This window comes from Hypanus sabinus, chromosome 6 (assembly GCF_030144855.1).
Source record: "Hypanus sabinus isolate sHypSab1 chromosome 6, sHypSab1.hap1, whole genome shotgun sequence".
Classification (NCBI taxonomy): domain Eukaryota; kingdom Metazoa; phylum Chordata; class Chondrichthyes; order Myliobatiformes; family Dasyatidae; genus Hypanus; species Hypanus sabinus.
In genome coordinates this window covers 79,829,398-79,846,104 of record NC_082711.1, presented here as the reverse complement: position 1 = coordinate 79,846,104, position 16,707 = coordinate 79,829,398, and the positions used below count along the sequence as shown (strand labels likewise).

The following is a 16,707-nucleotide window of genomic DNA, read 5'->3' as shown; positions in this document are numbered from 1 at the left end:
ATCAACAGAGCATTCTATGAAATGCCTCAGGCTTCTAAACTTATCTGTAATGGATACCACTCAGATTCACAACACTATTAGGAAAACAGTTTTGCCAGCATTGTACTTAACTGATGTCCTACTGCTAACATTGCTGATATCAGTAGCAACATTAGCTCTTTCAGCCTTGAGGTTATTCAATTTTCCGCAAATTGTAAATTCATACCTCAGAAACATAATATCCGATTAATGTAATGGGATCTTAACATTCAACATCAGATCATAAAAATAAACTGTGCTTCACTGAATCTGAAAATGAAGTAGTGCACTCATTGACTTTCAGTGCTATTAAACAGGGTCATAAATTTAAAGCTCAGAAACAAGCAATTCAACCCACCATATTTTTACTGCAACTTAAAGTAACTTTTATGTCTTGAACTGTACTGCTGCAAAACAAATTTCATGACATACATCAGTGATAATACAACTATGCTGATATTAATCTATTTTTCCAATACTTAGCACAGTTTTCAGCTTAATATCAGTGTACCTGCATTCACCTCTTTCACAGTGCACTCAAGATTGAAGCAGAGTGCACACGCGTGCATGTGTATATTACTTTGTATATATATATATAAATTCTTCCTCAGATTCCCTTCTAAACTTACTAAATCTTTTCCATAAACCATATTTCTGGTTTCAGACACTACCTTATTGCCCACCCTATCTAAGCCCCTCATAATTCTGCATAGTTCCATCAGTAGCCCATCAACCTCCTCTGTTCTCACTTGAGTACATTTACATCCCGTCTATGATGTGGCAGATGTGCAGAGTAGTCCATTTGTGAGGGGTATAAACTTGCACCACAGCCTGCATATTTTTAGACTTTATGCTCTGCCTAATGAAGGGAAGTATTTCATGTGCATTCTTCAGAAACTCACTCACTGTCACCTTCAGGTATCCTTGGATTGGCCCAAGATTAAGTTCCACCATTTTGATTGCCATTGGCCATTGCTGTGCCCTCTTATATTGGACAACAAAGATTTAGCTTCCTGAATACTTTTGGTGTATCTTTTCGATTTTGGGCGGTTGATCATGAAAATCACCATGAAATTTCCCTATTACGCAACATTATTTTTTTAACAATCACCCACGATGTACGCTAAAAAGTTCTTTATCTTATCCAGGTATGCCTGGGCATGCTTAGGCAGGGCAGATGCTGTGTGGGAGGATGGGTTTTAAGAAAAGCAACAAATGTATACACTTAATTCTCAAAGACAAAGCACGACTCACTTTGTGTGTAAAATTAGTGAACAAGACAAAACCTGGGCTCCTCATATTTGTTGCACAACATGTGCTGTCAATCTTAGAGCTTGGCTCAGAGGTACTCGGGAGTCAATGCCACTCACTGCTTTAATGAAGTGGTGAGAGCAGAAGGATTATGTGACAGACTGCTGCTTCTGCCTGACCAGTGTGTCTGATTTCTCTGCTAAAAACAGGAAATCCATTGAATACCCTAATCTCCCTTCAGCCATGAGACCTGTGCCGTACGACAATAGTCTTTCAGTACCGAAGCCCCCAGAGACATGGAATCTTGAGGAGGCAGATCAAGATGTCATGATGCACAATCCAGGAATGGAAGACGACACTAATATCGATATAGATTTTGAACTTTTGAACCTTTTATGTCGAGTGAGCCTCATCTAATAATGTCTGTGTTAAATAACCCGATTGGTGACCTGGGTTTGTCAAAGGTAAAAGCAAAATTACTGAGTTTAAGGCTGCAAGGATGTAATCTGCTGTCATTAGGCTCAAAAATTTCTGTGAAGGATTTTGATATTTGAGACAGATGTTTCCCAGATTAACTGAGGAAAGTATTAAGAAAGATATTTTTGTTGCTCCACAAAACAAACAGGTCAATCACATGCATATCAATGAACACCTAGTAGGACAAGAGAAAAATCACATAGAAGGCATTTAAGAATGTTGCTGATAATTTTCTTGACAATTACATGCAGCTGGTTGACAACATGCTTCAAGCATAAAAACCATGAAGTGCAACATGTCACTAAAGATCCATTTTCTGCATTCCCATTAAGACTTCTTCCTTGCAAATCTTAGCACTGTCAGTGACAAGCATGGTGGAAGATTTCACCAGGACATTGCTGTCATGGAGAAACAGTATCAGGGCAACTGGAATCCATCAATGTTGGCTGATTATTGTTGACAACTTAAGCGAGAGGCATCAAAGATCATGTAAAAATAAAGATTAAAACATTTTGAGCTTAGTTGAACTATTGGAAAACATCAGCACCATTATGCAATTAAACACATTATATTCAATAAAAATCATTTCTTGTTTCTCCAAATTCCTACACAACACAATTAGTCTGACATTATATTTTTGTTCTGCTGCAAGCTGTCTATCATAATCACAAAACATTTCTGAAGAAGCAACACTTTTAGAAAAAAGCTGCTGATCAATATCATGCTGTAGCGTAAGATTACCCTTCTCACTATTAACCTCATGTCAATGCATAACTGTGAAAGTCACAGCAACAATTCCTATGGTACAATATTGGTCACAGGCTTTCTATGAGGAAGCCCATTTTGGATGCAAATTGGCAAATTTCCTTGAATCCCATGCTTTCTAATTTCTTGGAACAGTCTCCTATATAGGATTAATATAAACAACTGATAGAAATTAAAGGGAAATTTACATGTTTGACTTTCAAACACTTAACAGTGCAATTCCAGCTTGTTTGTCTTGAACTTTTGGCGGTTTAATGGCACCAATAACTATCTCAGCAAAAATCAACAGAACAAAATGACATTCTAAGAGTTTGTTCTTCTTTGGCTTCCAAATTAGTACTTCCAAACAGGGTCTGCACCAAATGAATGGTCTATACCAACTTGGTGAATGATTTTCCTCTTGAACAAAAATGAGATAATTAGCAATCTGGTGTGAATTCCCATACTTGAGCTTCTATTTTTTAAACTAACTGTTAATATGGGAATGAAACCCCATCTTTTGAGACAAGGTCCTATGCAAAAATGAAGAAAGTGAGTTTTATGCATTGAAAATTATACAACTCCAAACATATCTGCTGATTTCAGTCACACAAATAGAATTGCTCATCTTTTTCTTAGTGTCTACTTCCCCATGCTTTGATTTCCTTGGAAACCTTGTACTGTGAATATGCAGCTGGAATGAAAGTGAATTTGATAAACAGCTTGTATCTCATTGATTGGAAAAGACACAAGGTATATTTTGTTATATACTTTGTCGCACTGACAAAACTGAAGAATAATATTAATTTTATCAACAGCGTCAAGCAGGTTTACAAAAAATTGATTTTGAGAAAATTTTTGCTGAGCACCCAAGTGAATTTGGGCAAAACAAGTGGCTATCATGGAGACATACATAAATAAAGGTTACACTTCCAGAAGTTTAAAAATCATTGGTGTAGCAATCTCATTAAATTATAAGGTTTAGAAATCAGATTTGGTGTATTTAGCCCAATTATAAATAATTATACTAGATTTGAACTCATTTGAGACTGGAAGAAACAGCTGGGGTAAAACTGAGGCATAAAATAGCACTGAGATTCTTAGGAGGGTTAGTGCTTAGAAACTGAATTCTTACAACCTTAAGGAAGGTAAAACTGCAAGATGAATTAGACAAAATGAAACAAAAATCTTTTAAAAAAGAATGGTGAATATAGGACTAAAAGTGTTATGTTTGAATGCATGTGGTATACACAATAAGGTAGATGTTCTATCATGCAGTTAGAAATTGGTAGGTATGATGTTGTGAGCATCTGACTTAAAGAAGATCATAGCTGTGAGCTTCACATCTAAGGATACACATTGTATCAAAAAAAACAGGCAGGTGGGCTGAGGAGGTGGGGTAGTTTCTTTAGCTTAAAAAAATTAATCTTTAGAAGGAAGTGTAGGTAAAGTTAAAAAACTGCATGGGTATAAAGACCCTAACAGGTCTTATAAACTCAAGAAAATCTGGAAGTGCTGGAAATCCAAGCAACATACACAAAATGCTGGAGGAACTCAGCAGGCCAGAGAACATCTACAGAAAAGGATAAATAGTCAACGTTTCGTGCCAAGACCCTTCTTCATCAGGACTGGAAAAAACATATGAGAAGTCAAAGTACAAAGGTGGGGGGAGGGGACCTGAAACGACAACTGATTACTCTTTCCCACAGATGATGCCTGGCCTGCTGAGTTCATCCAGTATTTTGCATATGTTGCTAATGGAAGTTATACACATAGATCTTCATTCAAACAGTAAACTAAACCCAGGATGATGATAGAGCATCAAGGCTGGTATTTCTGGGAGCTGATGCCAAAGAAGCAGCAGCATTCTAAAGGGAGGATGAGGCAACTACAGCTGATAAGTCAAAGACACCATAAACGCAAAAGAAATGGCACAAAATATAACAAAAATTAGTGGAAAGCTAAATATATATACAAGTTAAAAAAGCAATAAGGATGGAAAAAGTTAAATGTGAAGGTAAATGGGTCAATAATATAAGAGGACAGCAAAAGTTATTTCAGATATACAAAAAGTAAAAGAGAGGTGAAAATGGACATCAGACTGCTGGAAAATGACATTAGAAAGGGAGTAAATGGGAGCTAACAAGTAGTGGATGAACATCAATCTTCATTAAGGAAGACACCAGAACAGTGTTGGGGCAAAAGTGAATGTAATGGCTACTAAGGAGAACTTGCTTGGGAAGCTGGAAGGTCTGAAGATAAGTAAATCACCTGGACCAGGTGGACTACACCCCAGTGTTCTAAAAAAATGTAGATGAAGAAGTTGTGGAGGCATTAATAGGATTATTTAAGAATCACTAGATTCTGGAATAGTTCCAGAGGATTTTAAGATTACAAATATCACTCCACTTTTTAAGAAGGAAGGAAGATAAAAGACAGGAAATTATAGGCCAGTTAGCTTGACTTCAGTGGCTGGTAAGAGTCCATAGTTAGGGATGAGGTTTCAGGGTATGAAGGCAGATGATAAAATAGGCCCAAGTCAGGATAGTTTCTTCAAGGGGAATTCTTGCCTGACAAACTTGTAATGATTCTTTGAGGAAACAGCAGGCAGGATAGACAAAGGAAGTTCAGTGGATATTGTTCACTTGGATTCTCAGAAGGCCTCTGACAAGGCCTCTGCACATGTAGTTGTCAAAGAAAATAGGAACGTAAGGTATTATAGGGCAGATACTAGCATGGAATAAAGTGGCTGACTGGCAGAAGACAAAGAATGGGAATAAATGGGGCCTTTTCTGGTTGTCCACCAGTGACTAGTGATGTTCTGCAGAGTTGCTGTTGGGTCCACTACTGTACTCATTATATACTGTATTAACATTCAGGATGATGGAATTAACGGTTTTCTGACCAAGTCTGTGGATGACACAAGATAGGTGGAAGGGCAGATAGTGCTGAGAAGCAGCAAGTCTTCAAAAGAACATATTAGGAGAATGGGAAAAGAAGTAGCAGATGGAAATATTCGGTCATACACTTTGGTAGAAGAAATAAAGGTGTACACTATTTTCTAAATGGGAAGTGAATTCACATATTGGGAATTTAGAGTCCTAGTGCAGGATTCCTTAAAGGTTAACTTGTAGGTTGAGTCAGTGGTAAGGAAGGAAGATGCAATGTTAGCATTCATTTCAAGGAGACTAGAATAATAAAGCAAGGATATAATACTGAGGCTTTATAAGGCTACATAGTACAGTACTGTGAGCAATTTTGAACCTCATATCTCAGAAAAGGATGTGCTGACATTGGGATGGGTCGAGAGCAGGTTTACAACAATGATCCCAGGAATAATGGCTCTTCACCTAGACTCACTGGAGTTTAGAAGAATGAGAGAGGATCTCATTGAAACCCACTGAATATTGAAAGGCACAGGGTGCACATGGAGAGGTTGTTTCCAATTGTGGAAAAATTTAGGGCTGGAGGTACTGCCTTGGAACAGAAATGAGAAAGAAATTTTTTAACCAAAGATTTGTGTATGGCTGTGGAGACCATATCATTTGGTTCGTTTAAACTGGAGGTTGATAGGTTATGTGTCAAAGGTTATGGGAAGGCAGCAGGAGAATGGGATTGAGGGGGAAAATAAATCAATCATGATCAAATAGTTAAGTAGAAAATAAATCAAAGAATCAACCTTCAATCATATCACATCTTCTCCAACTAGTGTAGAAGATCACAGGAAAATCAAGATATCATTAAGAATGAGAAGGATAAAAAAGAATCTGCATTTTATATTCAGAATCATAGGATAATTCGAAGTGCTTCACAATGAACTACATTTTTGAAGTCTATGTTGAGCCAGAAATGCTGAGCACCTGAGCTCCTCATCATCACAGAAGCCAGACTTCCAATTCAAAAACACAAGATATTAACAAATGGCTTCAAGGACTGAACACAACAAAGTTTGTAGCTGTAGTATCGAAGACCTATACATAAGAAAATGCCACAAATGTAGCTAAGCAGTTTTAGAAATGCTAAATTAAATCTAATTGATAATGCAGAAATGTCCTACTTACAAAAAGTGACAAGTAGCATTCACATTGAAAAAAAATCAGACAATAGCATCTCCAATAAATGGAAGATACCTTGCCATTCAACAATCACCATTGCTATAAAGCCATTAGTGACAGACACATAACTGAGTAATGAAACTATAGAATCACTAAAGAAAAATTAAAACATTGAAATCTATTTAATACAGAAAACAACATGAAGTAAAGTTAATCCATTCCCAATCTTGTGATGTGACCAGATAATATAGAACAGAAAAGGAACAGATCACGTATTTCTAAGTGTAGCACTTTCACTTTTAAACCTCTAACATTGTAAACTTACAAAACACTGTAAAAACAATGTTAAAAAAATTGACAATGTTTTGTCAGACACTTAATCAATTGTACTGTTACATTTCCCAACGCAAAACCTATTTGAATTTACTTACATTTGTTCATCAATTTCTTCTATTTGTCTATCTAAACGAACTTCTTCGTCATCTTCTGCTACAATTGCTTCTGAAACCTTTGTGTATAAAGAAATTGGTGATAATTAAAGTAGGGTAAATATTTATTACAAAAGCAGCAGTTTTAAACCTGTATAATAATTGAGCAAAATCTCATTGGTGCCAAGGAGATAACCAGTTACAGCCTCCTCTGAAGATCCCTGCCAGCACTGAAGCTAGATTTCACTCGACCAATTTGCTTCATTTCAGATGAAGAAACATGCAGGTGCATTGATACCAGAGGTTGTAAGCCACTGCAATATCCCAACTGCAATGCTGAAAATTTGCCTTGGGACTATCTGCATGTTCTGTATAGCTACAACACTGGTACTTTCCCAACAATATGGAATAATTCCCAGCTGTGGACAGATTATTAGCTAAATGGAAAGAAACTGCAATTCTGCAAATTTCTGAAGGATTAGGTGTTTTCTACATGAATCACAAAGAAATAATGCAGCAGGTTTGACAAATAAATACAAGGGGTGATTGAAGTTCATGGCCTAAGGTAGAAAGAGTCAATTGTAGAAAACATAGCAACATTTATTTTTCCTACATTTACACCCTTAGTCCAGCGGTCGTGGACCATACGGATCCCTTCTTTGTAGAAGTCGGCGTCTTGGACCTCCAGAAGTGGTCCACAGCAGGGGTGATTGATATGTTTGTGGCCTAAGGTAGAAGCAGATGAGTTATTAACTTTAAACTTTCTGTGTTTTCAAAGAACAGCTCGTGCATGTAACAACAGCTGTATAACTCATCTCCTTCTACCTTAGGCCATGAACTTATCAATCACCCCTGCTGTGGACCACCTGGAGGTCCAAGATGCTCTTGCTAAATGCACATGCAGTTCAACTCTTTGAATGATAATGCAGAAAGTTTGAAGTTAATAACCCACCTTAGGCCACAAATTTATCACAAAGAAGAGATCCGTATGCTCCACGACCACTGGACTAAGTGTGTACATGTAGGAGGGGACTACGTTGAAAAATAAATGTGCTAGGTTTTCTAAAATTGACGCCATCTATCATAGGCCACAAATTTATCAATCAGTAAGATAATCTGCCTACTGGACTTCATTGAAAGGGGGCTGGTGTTTAACAGAAAGGTTTTGTCATAATTGTAGAGAATACCAGCAAATCCAGACCTGGAATACGCAGATTTGGTCTCATACTGAAAAAAAAGAATATGGTAGTAGAACAGGTCTACAGGTGAAAGTTCTGAATTGGAGCAGAGTCAACTTTGAGGGCATCAGGCAGGATCCAGCTGGGGTCAACTGGGTGACTCTATTCAAAAACAAAGCATCAGATGACGTGGGCGGCTTTTATAAAGGTCATATCAAGACTCCAGCAAGTTATGGCTGGGGTGAAAGGTAGACATACCAAATTCAGGGAATTCTGGCTGATGGGAAATATTGAGGCTCTGCTAAGGAAAAAGAAATAATCGTACATTATATTTAGACAGTTGGTATGAATGAATCTCTTGAGGAATATAAGAAGTTAAAGACCACCGAGGAAAATCAGGAAGACAAAAGAGGGCATGAGAAGGATTTGTCAGGCAGGGTAACTGAATGTGTAATTTGCATCAGTCTTCACAGTGGAAGACATCTGTAGTACACCGGACATTCAAGAGTGTCAGGGAAGTAAGTATGTGTTTCACATACTGTGCAGTGAATATGTGCAGAGAAAATTATGACTGAGATGGTGCTCATGAAGCTTAACGGTCTGAGGATGGATAAATCTCCTGGATCTGATGGAATGCACCCTCGGGTTCTGAAGGAAGTAGTTGGAGAGATTGCAGAGGCATTAACAATGATCTTTCAAGAACTGACAGATTCCGGATTGTACCGGATGATGTTACTCTTCTATTTAAGAAGGGTAGGAGACAGCAGAAAAGAAACTATGAACCTGTTAGCCTGACATCAATTGTTGGAATTGATAGTTAGGGATGAGAATATCGGGTACCTGGAGGCACATGACAAGACAGACCAAAGCCAGCATGGTTTCCTGAAAGAAAAATCCTGCCTGATTAGCCTTCTGCAATTTTTTGAGGAAATTACAAGTAGACAAAGGAGATGCAGTTGCATTTTCAGAGGGCTTTTGACAAGGTGCCACACAGGAGGCTGTTTGAGAAGATAAGAGCCAAAGGAATTACAGGGAAGTTACTAGCATGGGTGGAGCATTGGCTGACTGGCACAAAAACAGAGTGGGATAAAGGAATCCTATTCTGACTGGCTGCCAGTTACCAATGGAGTTCCACAGTGGTTGATGTTGGGACCACTGCTTTTAATGATGTATGTCAATGATTTGGACTATAGTATTAATGGATTTGTGGCTAGATTTGCCAATGATACAAAAATAGGTGGAAGAGTGGGTAGTGTTGAGGAAACAGAGAGCCTGCAGAGAGACTTAGATAGTTTTGGGGTTAGTGGCAAATAAAATACAATGTTGGAAAGTGTATAGTCATGCACTTTGGTGGAAGAAATAATCGGGCCGACTATCATTTAGATGGGCAGAGAATTCAAAATGCAGAGATGCAAATGCAGGGAGTCTTTGTGCAGGATACCGTAAAGGTTAACCTCCAGGTTGAGTCGGTGGTGAAGAAGGTGTATGCAATGTTGGTATTCATTTCTAGAAGTATAAAATATAAAAGCAGGGATGTGATGTTGAGGCTCTATAAGGCACTGGTGAGACCACACTTGGAGCTTTGTGTGCAGTTTATTTTAGAAAGGATATACTGACATTGGAGAGGGTTCAAAGAAGATTCACGAGAATGACTCCAGGAATGAAAAGGTTACTGTATGAGGAACGCCTCGCAGCTCTTGGGCTGTATTCCCTGGAGTTCAGGATAATAAGAGAGGATCTCACAGAATCATTGCAAATGTTAAGAGGCCTGAACAGATTAGATATGGCAACGTTATTTCCCATGGTAGGGGAGTCCAGGACAAAAGGGCATCATTTCAGGATTGAAAGACGTACATTTAGACCAGAGATGCAGAGGGTGGTAAATCTGTGGAGTTTGATGCCATAAGTGGCTGTGGAGGCCAAGTCATTGGGTGCATTTAAGGCAGAGATTGATAGGTTCTTGTTGGCCAGGGCATCAAAGGATATGGGGTGAAAGCAGGGGAGTGGGGATGACTGGAAGAATTGGAACAGCCCATGATTGAATGGTGGAGCAGACTCAATGGGCTGAATGGCTTACTTCTGCTCTTATATCTTATGGTCTAATTATATTAACAGTAAAAGGGAGCAAGTGGGAGACTAGTTCCTCTTAAAGACCATCAGGGCTACCTATGTGTAGAACTGCAAGAGATTTTTAATATCTATTTCTCCTGGATGCCAAGGAAATGAGGGGAATAAGTAGTGAGGTCTTAGATCATATGTATATTATGGGGAAGGAAGTATTTGACACCTTGAAGCACATTATGAGGGGCAAATCAAAGTGCACCCTGGACGTCATGGGAAGCCATGCAAGAAATCGTAAAGGCACTTTCAGAAATATAAATTTCACCATTAGCCACTGGTGAAGTGCAAGAAGACTGGAGGGTGATCATTTGTTCACTGAAGGGTAGCAAGAAAAAGCCAGGAACTACAGGGCAATGAGCCGGACTTCAGCTGTAGGGAAGTTATTGGTGGGAATCTGAGGGACAAAATCTACTATCATTTGTATAGCAAGGCCTGATGAGGAACAGTCAGCATGGTTTTGTGAGAGGGAGGTCATGCCTGATGAATCTTTTGGAAATTTATGAAGAGGTAACTGAAGGGAGAAATGATGGTAGGGCAATGGATGTTGCCAATACGGACTTTAGTAAGGCTTTTGACAAGGTCTATATGGGATGCTGATCAGGAAGGTTAGGTTGCATGGGATTAAGGGGGCACAGCAAGGTGGATTCAGAATTGGAACGATGAGAGGAAGAAAACAGTGATGGTTAAAAGTTGATTCCTGGACTGGAGCCTGTGACTAGTGGGGTATCTCAGAAGTCAGTGTTTCTGCTTCCGCTCAACGTATTATAGCTTTTTCAACTTTATTGGCTAGGAGAGATATTTTGTTGTATTGGAAAGATCCTAATCCACCTACTGATTTTTTTTTTGGCTCTCCTCCATCATGTCGTGTTTAAGCTTAAAGAAATTTAGAAGTCGGACGTTTGATACATCTTTTGAATTTGAGCAAACCTGGCGAACTTTCATTCAATATTTTCATATGATTTAAATTTTCTTTTTTACTTTTTTTTCTACTTTTTTAGGTAATCTTTTTTCTTCTTCTCCATGATGTTTCAGATTTGACCGGAAGGAATTTTCCCCCCCTTTTTTGTAATTATATCCTCAAATGGAATGCCCAGTCTTCTTTTTTTTTGTTATAGGTTAGTTTAATGGGGTTTTTTTTCTTCCCAATATTTGAAATTTTGAGTCTTTTTTTCACGCACTGTTAAGAGGAGTTGTGGTTCCTTTTATATATTCGCTCAATATTATACTATATATGATTTTGACAGTGTACATTCCTTTTTTTGGTTTGTACTTTTATTGAAATATGTATTTGATATAACCTCTCCTCTGATTTGTATTTGTCTTTATTTTTTTAATCAATAAAAAAAATTTTAAAAATGAGAAATCAGTGTTAGGACCTTTGCTATTCATTACTTCTGGAAATGATTTATGTATGAATGAACTTGGCACGATTGGCAATGATTTTAGCAATGGTTTGCTGATGATTCTAAATTCTGGGGTCTTACTGACAATGAAACAGATTACAGTGAATTGCAAGTGATCTTGATTAGATGGGAAGATGGGTTGAGGAATAGCAAATAGGTAAGTGTGAGGTGATGCATTTTGAACCAGGGTAAGACATATACAGTGAATAGTGGCAGTGATGAGTATTGTGGAACAGGGGGACGTGGGAGGACTAAGTGCACTGTTCATTAAAAGCACCCGTGCAAATAGATAGGGTGATGAAGAGGGCAGTTAGCATGCTGACCTTCATCAGTCTGGACATCGAATTTAGGAGAAGGGATATTATGTTGCAGTTATATAGCATTGGTGAGGCCACACCAGGGATATTGTACACAGTTTTGGTCACTGTCAAGGAAAACACACTATCAAGATGAAGAAGGTACAGAAAGGATTTACAAAGATACTGCCTGGATTAAAGTGCATGAGTTGTAGAAGAGGTTATCCAGGCTGGATCATTATTCCTAGGAGAGCAGAATGTTTATAAAACCATTAGAATCCGGTTTATACCATTGGCATATGTACATTAAAAAACCTATAAAATACATTATATATATATACACACACACACACATATGTATATTTTCAAAATCATTCTCTTTTTGAGTCATTGCCTTTTGAAGATGTCCTTGATACTGAAAAGGCTTGTGCCCAATATGGAGCTGGTTGAGTTTACAACTCTGTGCCATTTTTTTCCAATCCTGTGCAGTGGCCCCTTCATACCAGATTGTTATGCAACCAGTTAGATGCTCTCCATAGTACATCTGTAGAAATTTGTTAAAGTCTTTGGTGACACACTAAATCTCCTCAAACTTTAATGAAATATAGTCATTGTTGTGCCTTCTTGCAATTACATCAATATGTTGGGCCCAGAATGGATTTTCAGAGACGTTGATACCCAGGAACTTGAACTTACACAGCCTTTCCACTGCTGATCCCTCAACAAGGATTGGTGCGTGTTCCCTCTACTTCCCCTTCCTGAAGTCCACAATCAATTCCTTAATCTTATTGACATTGAATGCAAAGCTTTTGCTGCAACACCCTTCAACCAGGTAATCTATCCTCACTCTTGTACGCTTCCTCGTTACCATCTAAAATTCTGCCAGCAATAGTTGTGTCTCTGCAAATGTATAAATGGTGTTTGAGTCATGCCTAGCCACACAGTCACGAGAGTAGAGCAGTGGGCTAAGCACACATCCTTCAGGTGCATTGCTGTCGATTGTCAGCAAGGAGATGTTATTTCTGATCCACACTGACTGGGTTTCGCGACGAGGAAGTCAAGGATCCAGTTTCAGAGGGAGGTACAAAGGCCCAGGATTTGTTGATTAGTACTGAGGGTATGATGGTGTCGAACACTGAGCTGTAATCAATAAAAAGCAGCCTGATGTTGGAAGTGCTATTATCCAGGTGGTCCAAAGCTGGTTGGAGAGCCAGTGAGATTGCATCCATGGTAGACCTATTGACAATAGGCAAATTGCAGTGGGTTCAGGTCCTTGCTTAAGTAGCCTAGCCACAGCCAACTTCAAAGCACTTTATCACAGTAAATGTGAGTGCAACTGGGTAATAGTCATTGAGGTAGCTCACCCTGTTCTTCTTGGGTACTGGTATTATTGTCACCCTTTTGAAGCAGGTGGCAACTTCCAACCATAACAGTGACTGAAGATGTCCTTGAACTCTCCTGCCAGTTGGTTGGCACAGGTTTTCAGTTCCCTACTAGGTACACCATTGGGGTTTGACTCTTTTGAAAGATGTTCTGACATCAGCCTCCGAGACAGAGATTACAGGGTCACCAGATGCTGCAGAGATTTGCACTGGTGTCATTTGATTCTCCCTTTCAAAGCATGCATAAAGGGCATTTCGCTCATCTGGGAGTGAAGTATCACAGCCATTCACGATGTTACATTTTGCCTTGTAGGAAATAATGGCATACAACCCTGCCAGAGCTGATGTGCATATAATTCCATGTCTAACTTCAATTGGAATTATTTTCTGCATTTAAAATAGCCTTCTGTAGGTTGTACCTGGATCTCTTGTATCAAAGTGTAGGTGTGGGATGGCACAATAAGTATTCTGGTGTGACAGTGGTCAAGTGTACTGGCTTTTCTGGTTCCACAGGTGGTATGTTGGTAGCAGTTGGTCATACTTCTTCAAGCTGGTCTGGTTGAAATTTCCTGCAATGATCAGGAAGACATCAAGGTATGCTGTTTCGTGACTGCTGATCACGGTGCTCAGCTCCTCCTGATGTTGGCCGAGGTGGAATGTACACTGCTACCAGGATGATGGTAGAAAACTCACTCGGCCACCAGATGTTCCAGGTCGGGTGAGCAAGACTGAGGCAGAACCACCACATCGATGCACCATGATGAAATAATCATGAAGGACCTCCGCCTCCACCTCCTCTACCTTTAAGAGACTCTGCTGTCCTGTCCAAGTAATGGATGGTGAAGCCCTGGACTGCAAGGCTGCATCTGAAATGATGGGGCTGAGGCATGTATTCATGAAACAAGGCACACTGCAATCACTGGTGTCTCCTTCGGTATTGCAATCTTGCTCTGAAATCTTCAAGTTTTATTTTCTAGAAACTGTTTATTTCACCAGCAGGTTAGCAGGGGGTGGGGGTGTCTAAGGGGTCTGTATCTCAATTTTACTTGCAGGCCAGCACACTGTCCCTGTTTCCTTTTTCTTAAAGGGGAATTGCACTAGCAACCCGAGTCTGCAGTCGGGGTCCGCGAGTTTGAAAATCGGTAAGATTTTTTTTTAGCATCTTAAAACAAAGCTCCTTACTGAAGTCCCCATGCTGTGACAGTGGATTTCAGCTGCAGTCGTCCAAAATAGAGAGTATTTTATCATTCCCTTCAGAGCTGCGTGGAAAAGAGTTGCCACGTTCTGGCGCCATTTTGGTATTATGAGGAGTATGGATAAGGTGGATGGTTATAGCCAGCAGGTGGGAAATCCTGAATTTGAGGGCATAGATACAAGATAAGTGAGGAGAGATCTGAAATAGACCTGAGAAATAACCTCTTTACACAGTGTTATTGAGTATCTTGAATGAGCTTCCAGAGGAAGCGGTTGAGGGATTTGGATAGGTACATGGAGGGGAAGGTCTTAGAGGGTTCAGAGCTGAATATGGGCAACTGGGACAGGAGACTGGTCCCAAACAGGTTCTAAACAGAATCACTGATGTGACTGTTAAGATGCTATACCATGCTTAGAACCAAGTTTTTAAATAGTATTCGTTGAGTGTGTGTGTTCAAAAAGCAGTGATTTTTGTCACTAATAGCAAGAAATAAGCAGTTGGATCCAATTTATTCTACGTTTCATTTAAGTACAGTACATAATTTGTTACTCAGTTAAACTGTAGTTTGTCTTTTTAATACTGTACTGGTTTAACTATTTCCATGAAACTTTGGCTAATTGGGACAACTGCTTAATTGAGCCCAAATGTACTGGCCCCAATGTGGTCCCAATTGACTGTATCCTCTCTGAGCCTCACCTCTTCCATGCTTCCCTTTGCTTATCCTATTTCTCTCACAGTTTCTGCAGGTGAGGTCTGATGTACCTAATCCTTCCTGTACAGTTGATCTGCTAGATCCAGGCTACAGGTACAGACCAATCCTGGTCTCACTTGACTCCAGACCCATTACAGCTTGGTGAAAACAGAACAAGCAGCATGAACTGTGGAAGTGAGATAAGAGTAATTCCCCTCGACATCAAGCCAGCATTTTTATATGTGCCTTCATAAAACTTAAGTCAATGGCTACCAAACAGAAAACACCCCTGTAACTCAAATCAAACCTTCCGCAAAGAAGGATTGTTCTGATTGTCTGAGTCAATTATTCCAGCTTAAGACCAACACTGCAAGTGCCTTCGGGCCAAACCTCTTCTGCTTGATTACTTCCCAAAATCACAAATTCTACTACCCAGAGACACAAGGGCAGCAGGTGTAAGGGAACACCATAATCTGCAGATTCATAGAAACATAGAAAACCTACAGCACAATACAGGCCCTTCGGCCCACAAACTTGTGCCGAACACGTCCCTACCTTAGAAATTACTAGGTTTACCCATAGCCCTCTATTTTTCTATGTACCTATCCAAAAGTTTCTTAAAAGACCCTATCGTATCCACCTCCACCACCATTGCCGGCAGCCCATTCTATGCACTCCCCACTCTCTGAGTAAAAAACTTACCCCTGACATCTCTGTACCTACTCCCCAGCACCTTAAACCTGTGTCCTCCTGTAGCAACCATTTCAGCCCTGGGAAAAAGCCTCTGACTATCCACACAATCAAAGCCTCTCATCATCTTATACACCTGTATCAGGTCACCTCTTATCCTCCTTCGCTCAAAAGAGAAAAGGCCGAGTTCACTCAACCTGTTTTCATAAGGCATGCTCCCCAATCCAGACAACATCCTTGTAAATCTCTTCTGCACCCTTTCTATGACTTCCACATCCTTCCTGTAGTGAGGTGACCAGAACTGAGCACAGTACTCCAAGTGGGGTCTGACCAGGGTCCTATATAGCTGCAACATTACCTCTTGGCTCCTAAATTCAATTCCACGAATAATGAAGGCCAATACACTGTATGCCTTCTTAATCACAAAGTCAACCTGCGCAGCTGCTTTGAGTGTCCTATAGACTTGGACCCCAGACTCCTCTGATCCTCCACACTGCCAAGAGTCTTACCATTAATACTATTATGCCATCATATTTGACCTACCAAAATGAACTACTTCACACTTATCTGGGTTGAACTCCATCTGCCACTTCTCAGCCCAGTTTTGCATCCTATCATGTCCCGCTGTAACCTCTGACAGCCCTCCACACTATCCATTACACCTCCAACCTTTGTGTCATCAGCAAACTTACTAACCCATCCCTCCACTTCCTCATCCAGGTCATTTATAAAAATCATGAAGAGTAGGGGTCCCAGAACAGATCCCTGAGGCACACCA

At 39.7% G+C, this 16,707-nt stretch overlaps 1 protein-coding gene across 1 annotated transcript in view; it reads right to left on the bottom strand.

Annotated features, from left to right (window-relative positions):
- The window catches only part of znf830 (zinc finger protein 830), a 76,543-nt gene that overhangs the window by 8,358 nt on the left and 51,478 nt on the right, over positions 1-16,707 (bottom strand). The window contains exon 9 of the mRNA XM_059972472.1: positions 6,977-7,053. Within this exon, the coding sequence (XP_059828455.1) occupies positions 6,977-7,053 (77 nt within the window). The remainder of the gene's footprint in view (positions 1-6,976; positions 7,054-16,707) is intronic.